At 38.3% G+C, this 14004-nt stretch overlaps 1 protein-coding gene across 41 annotated transcripts in view; it reads right to left on the bottom strand.

Moving 5' to 3' along the window:
* Positions 1 to 14004, bottom strand: part of Rims2 (regulating synaptic membrane exocytosis 2) — a 377964-nt gene that overhangs the window by 148159 nt on the left and 215801 nt on the right. For 23 of the 41 annotated variants that reach the window (XM_057791762.1, XM_057791769.1, XM_057791772.1 and 20 more), the window contains 3 exons: positions 12859 to 12924; positions 3958 to 4137; positions 2992 to 3101 (listed from right to left, as the gene is read on the bottom strand). The exons of 2 other annotated variants lie outside the window; for them this stretch is intronic. In XM_057791762.1, the coding sequence (XP_057647745.1) occupies positions 2992 to 3101; positions 3958 to 4137; positions 12859 to 12924 (356 nt within the window). Of the gene's footprint in view, positions 1 to 2991; positions 3102 to 3957; positions 4138 to 12858; positions 12925 to 14004 lie in introns of those variants that run through there. 16 more of the 41 variants (XM_057791767.1, XM_057791768.1, XM_057791770.1 and 13 more) reach the window with 3 other exon arrangements.

Genomic DNA, 14004 nt, shown 5'->3' with positions numbered 1-14004 from the left:
GCTAAGTAAGGAAGGCACAGTTCTTTACCTCTATAGTAGGCATATTATTAGGAAAATATTACATACATTTGCTTCTAGGAAGAACACCATAACATTGTAAACTCCTTTTCTTTCTTTTTTTTTTTTTAAGTTGGTTTTGTGAGACAGGGTTTCTCTGTGTAGCCCCTGGCTTTCCTGGAACTCACTCTGTAGACCAGACTGGCCTTGAACTCACAGGGATCCACCTGCCTCTGCATCCCAAGTGCTGGAATAAAAGATGTGGTTCACCACCACCACCTGACCTGTATAAACTCCAATTTTTACAAAATGGCAATAGAGCCAAGTAAGGATTTGAGAAGAAAATAACCATAATGCTTTTCACTGTGAAATACATCTCACTTTCTATAGAATTCGCATTTTACACATCTTTGTAAAGAGTTTGAAAAAACATCAACCTCAATAACAAAATATATAATATTTTTGATGAATTTAGTTACTAGACAACAACATACTTAAACCATAGTTAGATTAGAGGTTTTTTTAGTTGCTAAAGGTAGAATAAATACTTCATATGTTTAAACTAGAAATGTCATTAATGACAAGCTCTAACAAGCATTCAGAAGAAGGTCAAAACCTTGAACTATCAATTGAGAGTTTATTTCGGACGACTGCACCCTCAGCTTTGGTTAGAGGTTGGACACCTGCAGAGGAGGGATTCACTGTGTTCTTTAAAACGGACGGAGTACAAGCTCATGGGTCTCTGAAGCCTCATCACTAGCATGTCTGCAAATGCCGCTGCACACCAGCCAGTACCACTAAGTAATACAAATTATGAAATTAAAACAGAAAATCATAATTAGAGATATTAATGGAAATGGCTGATGATATTTTAGTGGTTTTAATGTATTCTACCTGAAAAACCAAACCAGTAAAGACAACATCCATACAAGTCTTTGAATCTGTCAGCCTACATTTCCCTTCACTAGTTAGGATGGTTTTCTTCCATATCTAGCAGTGCACCGAATAAAGCTATCCAGACTTCAACAGACTTTTGCTATGAAAGATTCTAAAATGGAAGCTTTAACACTTTTGAGGGGACAAAAATTGCACACTATTGAACTTATCTAATGAAAAAATAGTTTAAAAGCACAAGCTTTTAGTCTTATGGAAATATCCAAGGGTTACAGCAACACCACAGACGTCTTTCTATCGGACTGACCACGAGAGTGTCAACCACAACCGCACTGTGCGGTTGAGGATCACGGCAGGCGAGAAGCAGAAGCAACCACAGACGCGGATAGCCACTCAGTCACAACCAACAAGAGCGTGACTTACATCAGAAAGACAAAGATAGACCTGTGCTGGGTGCAATCCATGTATAAATTGGTTGTAAAAGTGTCACATGTGGACATAAAGATGCCCATAAACACACACTTCAAGTTCTCTGCGGCAATCCATATACCATTTGAGGTACCATTTCACTTTCTAAGACCGTCTTTCATTTTAAACTCAACAGATATTTGTTCCAGTCAAGCATCATTCTATGTGCTGGAGACTCAGCAGTAAAATATACAGCCAGCGGTATCAAAATTCTAAAACTAGCAGATTTTATTGTACTAGCAAATGTATGGCAGTCCACACACTACGACTCAGTATTTATTCTTGAGATATGATGCAGTGTTTGGTAATAAATGCATAAAAGCGTCATATTCATCCTTGATACACTCTAAGCAGACTTGCTACAACAAGTAACAGCCACAACCACTACCTAACTCAACAGCTTCTTTTGTAGGAAGTCAAAGTTAATAATAAAAAGATCATCAGAAATACAAAATGAAAGATAAAATGATAAATATAGCAAGACTATGTCTGTGCCCTCAGTGGCATAAACACAGACTGCAATTGATATCCCTGGTTATAATCTTATTCAAAATCCAGATTTTTGTTCCAAAGGTAAATTAAATGTTTTATAAGAACAAATATTATCTAGTTATTTAAAGGAAATTAAACTCTTTGAACTCCTGCATGAATCAAAATTTAATTCCAAGGTTTTTTTTTACAGAAAATAAAATCTTAGTACTTTATTAGAAACTAGAAATGAAATAATTTAAATGTATAAAAACTATATAAGTGAAGAGACATCAATTGCAGTCGGGTTTATTTTTGTTTGCACAGCCCCCCAAAAGGTTTTTAGCACAAAACAAATCCTTCTTTATGTACAGACCTTCATAAGGGTCTATCTCCTTGACTCCATTGTCTAGGGAAACAAAATCAAATGAAAACAAAAGGGGGCGGAGAACCAAAGCATAGGTATTAAAAACAACAGAAAATTCCAAGTTATAGAATGTACCATCTATTAAAGAAAACTTAAATGGTGATTTGAGTATATATAGCTTTGAAAGACAGTAACTAAAAAGAGGGACTGTGATATAAAGATGTGAAAGCTATTCTGCTCCGTTATCTGTGCTTTTAGAGAGAAGTGGATCAAGATTTCTAGCTGCCTGGGAAGTGCTCGAGTGTGTCGGCTTGACTCTAGCACATCTACACCTGAGAACAGCAGCTGAACACGCACCTTTGAGTGTGAGTTCTGGTTACCTGAGGCTTACACTCCGCTTTCAAGAAGGATCACCATTGTTGCGCACCAGCTAACTAGTCCTTTGCAGTGTGTGAAAACTGATTTAGCTAGTTACTAATAAACTTTGCATAATCCCCCACAATTACATAATCCGAGATCTAGCAAAGACATTATAATCCAGCTGCTTCCATAAGACTACTGCTAACTTTTAAATTTACTTTTGAATTTGAAATGTAAAACAAGATTGCTTCTTTTTATCTCCAAGTAAAACTTTTACATGCAATGTATATTATATTCACAAATATAACTACTGTCAGATGAAGTCACACACACAGCTAAATACAGGGAGATATTAGCACAATGGCACTAGGAACCTCGATTCGCCCCAGCTCCCATGTGTATCTCCTAATGACATAATTAGAAAACTAAGAACTTACTTCTCTCCAACGTTCCCTTGGGTGGGAGCTGTGGCAGCTGCCGGCCCCTCCGTCCTGTTACAGGAGTACTGGATGGACTTGTCTGGACAGACCCGGTTCGAGGGTGAGACCTACAAGATGCAGCATCAATACGTTTTCAGCAAGCGCTAAGTAGATTCGATATTAGCTGGTTTACATAATAGCTGTATTAGTGGGGTTTTTTTTAACGTGGATTGCTGCTGGTTAAAAGGAGAACAGGACAAAGTATGGACATTTGAACAGTTACTTAAACACCAAAAAAAATTTATGTTTTGGTGTAATATGCATACATACACACATACATGAACACAGAGATTGTAGTAAAACCCATGAAATTAGTGATAAAGACTCCTAATCTATTTAAGTGAAAGCAAGTAGAAAATTCTACAAGTTAAAAATTAAATTTTATATTTTTTCTACCATAATACAAATTCTTAAAACTAACCTTCCTCCTTTGACCCAATCAGATTTTTACTTTTTATACTAAATACTCATTTTTATTAGAAAACATCTCACAAATCTACTAAAAAAAAATCCTGAGCAACTTAAAAGCCAGCTAAAGAAAATTCTGATATCTAATATTAATGCTCGCAGAAACTAATTCTATCTAATATTATATACTGTCATGATGACTATCAGAAAGGTTATGAACACAGTCATTTCGCATTCTGTGGAAGAACATGATAGTTATGGCAGGATTTACCCAGGACTCCTGATTAATGAGAAACCACAGAACAAATGCAATCCGGACAGTTGAGAAACAGACCACAATGGTGATGACACTATCATATCCGCCGGATATAAATAGTGTGTGCGCACTGACACGATTAGTATCGACTTAGACTGGTGACCAGCCAGAAATGACAGAGACCAGTTAGCTGTCGGGAAAATAAAATGGCGTGTTGGCAGAGCAGACAGGGAAGTTAGTCTGATCGATTTATCTTTCACCTCGATAAGGCAGGTGAAGGAGGGGCAGATCTTCCAGTCATTAATGAAGGCATCGACCTCATGAGGTTTGTATCAGGACGTTCAGAGGATCTGGAGCGGGTGGTGGTCCGCTCTAGGAGAGGCCGCTGTTCTGTTGATCTGGATCTGTGATATGGCTGTCTATCTGCTGCTTCACAATCCCTGAAATGTTAGTCAAAAAGCAGCTCAGTTGATCTTTAATGCCTTTCTGCTATTTGGTCATGATGCAGCAAACTGATTTTGAAAAAAAAAAAAAAAAAGAATTGCTTAAAATTAATGTGTATGCAAAAAAGAATTTTTCCCAACACATCTTGAAAATTCTGACTAAGCTTAAAAAGTTCTAAAGAACCTGAGTCTGGTTTTACTAGTAATTACCAGCAGCTGAATTATAACTGAGCTGCTCAAAATGGTTTTAATCTTTGTAACCCCAGCTACCTGCTTTCCAAAATGAAGAGAACACGTGAACTGTGTGGGGTATCCTAGATTAAAGACATTCGGCAGTGATTCCTCGCACTTTCCAGAAGAGAAAGTTATGCAGGATGTTTATCGGCAAATAGAGCAAGATACAAAGGCACTAACAGCACTGTCAGAGCACGCTGACAGCCTGACGGTTTCAGCAGCCACGTGAACACGAGGTCACGGCAAACACTGCAGAACACTGGCCACTCCCCACCCATCTCAGGCGCTTCAGTTAGACCAAACAGCCCAGACAGCTATTGGATCAAACTGGAATTCCAACATAAAAATAAAAAACAGACCTCTCCAATCACTAAAACTCAACTTTTGTTGAAGCAGGAATACGTACACCCATATGGCCAAAAATGATTGACACATCTCTTGGCAGCTGCCATAATGTTTATACACCATAATGAGATCAATAAGTGGATATAATTTGGTTCTATGACTTGGAAGACAAATCTAAAAACATTAACTTTTGCTCTAGAACTCAAAAGAAGCATATGTACCCAAATCTATTTCAAACAGCCACCTCCTGAGCCTATAGATGACAGGGAGAGCAAGCAATGTCACGAGTGGTCCCACTTTGCCTAGAAATACGCTCTGATTTTTGAAAATGAAAAAATGGGCAATTGGAGAAAAGTAAGGAGACAAAAGGACACACTATCCTCAGTACCATGAATTAAATGTCATACAGTTATGGAAAACAAATACTATTAGAAAAAGAGTACCAGATTCATCCTATATTATTTTATATCTTCAATAATACTTTAAAGCCAGAGAATAAAACAGAAGTAAAATCATTTTAAAACCTTTTACTACTGAGTCAAACTGTGACTTTTATGTCAAGTTCAATCTGTTTACATAAGTACATCCAAATATGGGAAGGGCTGGAGAGCATGCTCGGCATAGCGGACAGTGTCATGATCAAAAATGTCCTAATGTTCGAGAGCAAATTTAAGTTCATAATTAAAAAGATGAATTAAATGGAATTAGAATATAAAATTTATAATTCTGTTCTTCTGAAATTCTATTTTAGAAGAAACACTCTTTTTGGAAATAAATGTGGTCAATAACTTGTGACCCATGTCTTGGTGCAAGGCCCCACTTGCAGCAGGTCAGGAAAAACAAGAGGTTCACAACTAGCTTCCGCTGTATTTCTCACATCCCTAAAAACCTGCAATGATGAATACCAAACTTTACATTTGTTTCAAAGACTAATTGTGATCTTAGGGTAATGGTAAGCTTTTCTCCCACACGGCATTCGGTGGCATAACTTAGCCAAGTGTCTATAGTGATCGCAACAGGAGACTGCCACCCGCTCACTGTCGGAAAGCTCAACTCTTCGCAAACTAACCAAACATTTTCTCAAGTGTGTGTGTGTGTGTGTGTGTGTGCGCGCGCGCACGCATCAAAAGGTACTGTTTATAGAACAAATATCCCCACCTTAGGAAAAAATACCCCATCATAAAGATTTTTCTTTCCTTAGTGCAAATGTTTTGATAATTATAAGCAATTGTCATCTGTTTGTGGACATCTTTATTACCACAAATAATAGAAATAGAATCAAAACATACTGAGTGAACATAGGCTCATACGTGAAAGATGAAAAGACCACAGCAGGAGGCAGAGTTTCCCAATAAATGCTGTCACAGTAATCGAAGCTGTCATGCTTTAAACTTTGCAGCATACAAGGTCAAGCTACACTTTCTGTGCCCACCACCAGCAAACAATAGTCAGTTAAGGCTTGGGGTTAAAAGTCACAGCAGCACTGAGAGAAGCCACAGTCCCACAAGGATCACCCCAGTGTGGACATAAGAAAGCCCAGTGTTTCTGGCTACATTGGAGTAGGCCTTCCTCTTTCACAAGAATGCACTGTAATCTCAATAGCAACAACGGAAGGTAGGGAACAGTAATAAGTGTTAGATTTAACATGCTTCCATGTTTATTGGAGTTCTCAAGCTGTGGTTTGTACTACAATAGAAGCATTTTTCCTATTAATCCTAATTTATTTACTGCATTTTATTATAGACATAGAAACATTGTTTTAAGAAGGGTAGCCACTGTTTTATCAAAATGTACACCACATCAACAAGAAAACTTCATTTGTCAATTTAAATCTTTAGGGAAATAATTCCACTGTACTTTAAAAAGTGATTTAATAATCCCTTCCAGTTCCATTTTTGAGTAGTTTAAATTTTTAATCAAGGTTTAAAGTAGTTCATATTTTTGATTTGTAACTTTCTGGATTGATCCAATCCTCTGCTTCACTATGCAGAGGGTTGTGCTGGACACTGACGGCATTTGAAGAGGAAACTGCCTCCTGACACTGAGTTTCAGGACCATAAGAGGAGTCACCATGGCAGTCAGCTAGCGCATGCGGGTTGAGACACAAATTAGAGACAGCCCAGGACAAGAAAGCAAGAATTTACACACGTGTAACACCATTCAGGCTGAGCAGGTGGTGTTTATATATTTAGGAATATATGCATATATATAAAATTATGTACACTAGAAAAAGCAAGAGGGTGCATGTAAATAGTTCAAGAAATGAAAGGGAATGGCAAATTGATACAATTATGTTCTAATTTCAAAAAGTTAAAAGAGGAAGCAAACAATTCAGATAGTCTAAAAATGAAAACGCATTAAGTTAGTATTCCTTCAAGAATTTTTAAGGGGAAAATTCAGGACATTTAGTGAAACTAAATTTAGTCTTGGAACATTTTCTCTGTACAAGTGGTTCTTCAGGACCACGAGGGGTTGGTCCACCCACTGAGACAGTGTGCCTGAACTAATGGGAGCTCACCAACTCCAGCTGGACTGGGACTGAACGAGCATGGGATCAAACTGGACCCTCGGAATGTGGCTGACAATGGGGGCAGACTGAGGGGCAATGATAATGGCACTGAGATTTGTCTCTACTGCATGTACTGGCTTTTGGAGATCCTATTCTATTTGGATGCATACCTTCCTAAGCCTGGATATAGGGGGAAGGGCCTTGGACTTCCCACAGGGCAGGGTACTTTGCACTCTCTTAGGACTGGAGGGGGGTGGGGGGAAGGGTATGTGGGGGAGCGGGAGAGAAGTGAGAGGAGGGGAGGAAGTGTAAACTTTGACTTGTATTATTTATAAAGTAATAATAATTAAAAAAGAAAAAATATTTTTTAAATTTCCAAGTATCTGATACAATTTCTTACTCATTCAATCACTTTTGCTACCTTGGGCCATTTTTTTTCAATTATAATTCACGAGATTTATGAAAGCTTCCAGGGCAGAGCCAGCCTGAAGGATTCCTTCCTTTGGCATACTTCTGTATATGTGCCCACTCACTCCAGGATGCAACTCCAAACCAAAGCAAGTTGGATATGGAGCAAAATAGGAAACTCAGAACAGGGCTGGAGAGATGGCTCAGCAGTTAAAAACACTAGCTGCTCTTCCAGAGGACCTGAGTTCAATTCCCAGCACACAGGGCATCGCACAGCCTTCTGTAATTCCAGTTCCAGAGCATTTGAACCCCGCCCACCCCCCCCACACACAATAGATACAGGCAAAACAGCAATGCACATTAAATAAATAACCAACCAAACAAATAAATCTAAAAAAGAATTCAAACCAACCAGCATGATAAAATGCTTCAAAGCAATATTCAGAAATGAATGAAAGTCAGCTGCTTTTTAACTTTTGACTGACAATCTGGTACACATTAAAACAGATAAAGAAATTTCATATTTATATTACAAACTATTCATGAATACACTTAGATTTTCTTCAAAATAAAGCTGTGGCATATAAAGTTATTTAGTCATTATTCATTCATTTCATTGAATTCATTTATTTGAATTCATTTATCTCTGTATTTTTTAATTTCCTCTTTTTGAGACAAGCTCTCATACAGCACAGATTAATCTTGAATTTGCTATGTGAATAAGTAAGTCCTTGACCTCCTGATCCTCTTGCTTTATCTCCTGAGTGCTGGGATAACAGGTGTGTGCCATAACCCTAGCTTGATTCATTTACTTTTGCAACAGGGTGTCCCTGCTCTAGAACAGACTGGTCACAAACTTGGCAAACCCCGCCTCCTGAATGCTAAATTACATGTGTGCATTGTCATGTCTGGCCCTGAAATTAATTTAAAAAGAAAAGATGCAAACTGTATATAGTGGTACATCCCTTTAATTCTTTTTTTTAAAAAAAATGATTTATTTATTTGCTTTCTTATGAGGACTCTATCTGCATGTATGACTTTAAGCCAAAAGAGGGCATCAGATTCTGCTGTTGATGGTTGTGAGCTCCCACATGGGTACTGGGAATTGAACTCAGAACCTTTGGAGGGCATCATATTCTGCTGTAGATGATTGTGAGCCCCCATGTAGGTGCTGGGAATTGAACTCAGGACCTCTGGAAGAGCAGCAGTGCTCTTAACCATTGAGCCATCTCTCCAGTCCCCAGGTCTCTTTAACTTTAAAATTTAGAAAGTTGAAGGAAAAAGAGTTGTGAGGGTCAATTCTAGTCTGGGACATATATGGACACAACATCTCAAGAAAATAAATGAATAAAAAAATGAGTATATCTGTGTAGAAAGAATTCCAGTCTCAAGGCAGACAACCCTTACCGGCTTGCATATGTGTAGATAATAAGATGATAATAACAGAAGATGGAACATTTTTGCTAAAAATGTCTTGACTACCTAGGAAATTTTCTGGATGGTAATTGCATTGCCAAAGTAATAAAAACCACAGGACATTACCAGAAACCTTAAAATAATATTGAAGGGGTACTTAATAAAACATGTACATATATTTGTATTAATATAACAACTAACATATGACTCAAATTCAAAGGTACAATTTTCACACACTTCATGATGTGTCAAATACATTCACCGTTTCTAGAAATTATATTGTTTCCACCTAAGAGTATAACAAGACACAGTGGGGATGCAGCTCAATGGTAGATCACTTGCAGGAACATTGGGAAGCACTGGGTTCCAACCCCAGCACCATGAAAGAGGGATGTAAGGAGAGGAAAAGGGAGGCAGGATATTTAATCAAGAGAGGACATATTTTAACAAATAATGGTCAAATAATAGTCACCATTATTAGACAAGAAAGAAATGACACTCCTACAATTAGTTATTATTTCTTTCTTGAAGTAGCAAGTATACCAAATATTATTTATATTTCTATTGTTCTACCCCAAAGAAACAAAACAGGCTTTTCATGTCGCGTCTCATAAACCTAGATTTTTCTGAGTGATCAGTCAGGGACTGGGAACACCACATGCAGTATCACATTGGATGTCTTTACTCCATGTTTATTTCCTGCTAGTTCTATCTTGTGGATAATGCTCAAAAATATGAAAAATTGTTTTTATTTACTACATGATGCAGACTGGTGGCAGGAATTAAGGAAAGATGAAATCCAGGTGCTAAAAGTCACCAATGGAAAACAAATAGCACAACTAAGCGGTCAGCACAGTCAGCCATATGCAAGCGTGACGGAATGGCTTGCTCAGTTTTATCACATAAAGAGAAACAGTAGTTAAAAATATTATGCTTGGCTTTCCTTCTAGCCCATTTTCATTCCTTTGTGGCTCCCACTTGTGGTGATGTTTTGTTTGTGATCTAACAAAAGTTGCCTGAAGATCAGAGTGCATAGTTAAGCCACTAGAGGTCAGGGAGTGGTGGCACACACCTTTAACCCCAGAACTCGGGAGACAGAGGCAGACGAATTTCTCTTAGAATCTAGAAGAGAAACAGAGCTCAGACAAAGCACTTGGACACACCTTTAACTGCAGCACTAGGGAGGTGGAGACAGGAGGAGACTGGCTTGTGGAGAGAGGAGGATAAGGCTAAGGGACAAGAACTCGGCTCAGTCTGAGAAGCAGGAAGTCTGAGGACAGGATGGCTCCTTTGGTCTGAGCATTGGTGGAGGTGAGAACTCTCTCCTGGCTGCCGCTCTGCTTCTCTGATCCTACAGCTTTCACCCAGATAGCTGACTCCAAGTTTTTATGATTAAGACCAATTAGAATTTGTGCTATGTCCACGAATGCACAGAGACACTCTCCAGCTAGGAAGCACACACCACATTGGACTGGGGCACAGACAGGCAGGCTTTACTCTCCCTGCACCCCATTCCATCTCTGCAGTCTACCAACAGAAGCCTCCTCAGGCCATATCCATTTCCTAGGGACTTGGCTTCATGGTGTGAACCCAGGGTCCCCCTAGTTCTTCATCCTTTCCTTCTAGCCCATCTCCATTGTTTTCTGACTCTCTGTAACAAAAACCTGACAGCCACCACATGGGCTGGGACATAGTATGACCTTAACCGTGGACCCCAATGCCACCCCACTTGACTAGGACCCAGTAGGTAACAACAACCAAAGAACAGAATACCTGCGCAACAAAGACAAACATCACACATCTACAGAATATCAGATATCTACAGAATACCTGCGCAACAAAGACAAACATCATATATCTACACCAAGAAACACTTCAAATCCAGTAAGTCCAGATCCCTGGATCAAAGCACAAACTCACAGACAGGAACAAACTGGACAATCCGACTCCTCCAGAAGCCAGCAGCCTTGTAACAGCCTGTAGGACAGCAGTTCAGCTGAAGCATAAAAGCTTCAAAGCAGCAGTTGTGGAAATGTGCATGGACTTCAAAAGGAGATGAATAAAAGCACCAGTGGAAATAGAAAGCAGTTTAATGAAACGATGCAAACAATTTAAGACACGAAAACATTTAATAAATAAAACACAAAATGAGGCTAAAGTGAAAATGAAAAATTCAAGTGGTCAAATAAAAACCTCAGAGATAAGCCTTACCAAACATTAAAGACATAGGAAGGAGAATTTCAGGTCTTGAAGACAAGGATATCCCAGTTAGAAATGTTAAATCTTAAATTAAAAAAAAAAAAAAAAACCCAAGCACAAACTATCCAGGAAATCTGGGATACCATGAAAAATCCCAAACTGACAATAACAGCTACACAGAAGAGAGAAGAAATCCATATCAAAGGCAGAGAAATATTTCTTTACAAAATCATATAAGAAAAATTTTCCCAATATAAAGGAAAGCTTATCAAGGTATAACAGGCATTGAAAACACCTAATAAACAGGACCAGAAAAGAAAGGCACCATGATACAAAATAACCAAGACACTAACTGTCCAGAGAAAAGAAAGAATATTAAAAGTTTCAAGGGAAAAAGACAACGTTGCACACAAAGACACACCCATTAGAATATCACCTACTTTCTCAAAGGAGACTCTGAAAGCCCAAAGGCCCACATGGATGCTCTACAAGCTCAGAAAGATCACAGGTGAAAATCTAGGCTACTGTATCCAGCAAAACTATCACAATCAAGAGAGAAAGAGAAACATCTCACAAAGTAAGTCCTTCCCACTAATCAAGCACTGGAGAAGTCAAGAGAAAGAAGACTCCAGTCTGAAGAGAAAGCTAACCGCACCCAAAGTGACACAAAAAATAAATAATCAAATAAATAATTCCAAAGCATTAAATCAAAAAAGAGGCAGGAAAGGGTAAAATAACAAAACAGTCAAAACAGCAAAATAACAGCAATAGATAAGTATTTTTCATTAATAACTCTCAATATTAATGATCTCATTTCCCCAATAAAAAGACACACACACAAAGAAATTAGATTAGAAAACAGGATTAATCATTCTGCTGTCTGCAAGAAACACACATAAATTGAGATCTGGCCTTAAGAAAAGCACTGTTTAGAAAAACAGGGTGAAAAGAAGTATTTCAGGCAAATGGAACTAAGAAGCATGCAGATAGAGTTATTTTAATAAAAGATAAACTTTAAACTGAAATTAATCAGAAGAGATAAGGGAAAACATTACATACTTATTTAAAAGTACATCAAAAAGATAATACATTTCTAAACATTTATCCATAAACACGAGTTGTTCCCACAGACTGAGCACTCTGAAACCCAAGCTTATCTACTGTGCAGAATAGGTAGCTGTCATAGACCGAGTAACCGCAGACCAACCAGGTCAACACACTTCAAATTAGTGTCCTCTTGAAAAGCAAAAAAGCAGGGAAGTGGGTGGGGAAGGCACACACAAATGAGCCAGTGCTAACACACATCAGATCAGGAGGCTAGCAGACGAGGACGTCACTTCTACTGCTACTCTCCTTTGGGTAGCAAAGTTCACTTAGTTCCTAATAAAATAATATTCTGAGTAATAAAAAGATGATTTTAGCCCACCAAAGAGAAGGTATCTGTGACATTCTAGTTCAAACAAGTTTATACACTTTTTCTTTACAGTATTGGGGTACTATTTCATTAATAATCACACATGTATATATAGATAAACAAAACTAAAAGTGGTTATCACAGACAGGAGCATGCAACTCTACACACAGACTCAAGTGTAAGAAAAGTATACCTTCCATCCCTGTGGTGATGCTCAGTGATCTGACTGTATCTGGAGCGAGGGAGAGTAAGAAAATGACTGCAAGCGTGGCAGAAACAAGAAGAAAATGAGACTCGGGAAAGAAGCGAAAAGGTATAGTTTAGTTCTAAAAGACTGATCCAACAGATAATCAGATAGTAAGCAAAGCAAATGAAATTGCTACTAGAAAGCTTGGCCATCTTCTCAATGCCCATTGGAATATGGCAGTGCAAAGGATAAAATAAACCAAATACTCTAAAAATAGAATGCAACCAAATAGAACATTTAGATTTTTAATTAAATGATAAAATTAAGTATTACTTCACTATACTGAGCACCATCTTTAAGCAAATGTTATATTACAAAGATGTTTTCCTTCTTTTAAGGAGAAAAGGTGAGAAAAAAATTAATAAAACCATCAGCTAGCGTAAGAACTCAGAGATGACATCTAATATACACAATGTTTAGGATATTTCATGAGGCTCCATTTTTCTTTCCTTGTTCCATTCCTGACTGCTTACATCAGGTTTCTGCATCCACTGGAACAAGTTTCCTACCTGCAAACCCTTCCCCTCCTAGGACCCAGGTTGCTCTTCACCACCTTCCTGCCCTCTCTCACCCACCATGCCACTGCCTTCCATCTTGTTACAACAGACCCTAGAGCCCTCTAGGACAGGATGTGGTCCCCAGCCACAGTTTGTTCATGCTCAACATTCCAAGCCTGTCTCCACTTCTTTGTCTTTCAAAGTCCTATTCATCTTTAAAGTCCAGATTTTCTTTGAATCCTTTTCCAATAAACTTGAACAAGCTGTTCTCTTCCTAACTATTGTTTCTGTTCTGACAATAGGAGACTCAGTCTCATAGCATTTTACTTTCTATGATTAGTAAATATATAATAATGTGTCTAATAAATCAAGATAGTGTCATTTTAAATTTCTGTACACAATAGATGACCCACTACGTACTTATGAGTAGACATCACATTTTAATAATTGGTTGCCTCGATATAAGCTATGAATGAAGGCCAAGTGCTGGTGGCACACGCCTTTAATCCCAGCACTCGGGGCTCAGAGGCAGGTGGATCGCTGTGAGTTTAAGGCCAGCCTGGTCTACAGAGCAAATTCCAGGAGAGCCACAGCT

This window comes from Chionomys nivalis, chromosome 17 (assembly GCF_950005125.1).
Source record: "Chionomys nivalis chromosome 17, mChiNiv1.1, whole genome shotgun sequence".
In the NCBI taxonomy this organism is placed as follows: domain Eukaryota; kingdom Metazoa; phylum Chordata; class Mammalia; order Rodentia; family Cricetidae; genus Chionomys; species Chionomys nivalis.
This window is presented reverse-complemented; position numbering and strand designations above follow the sequence as displayed.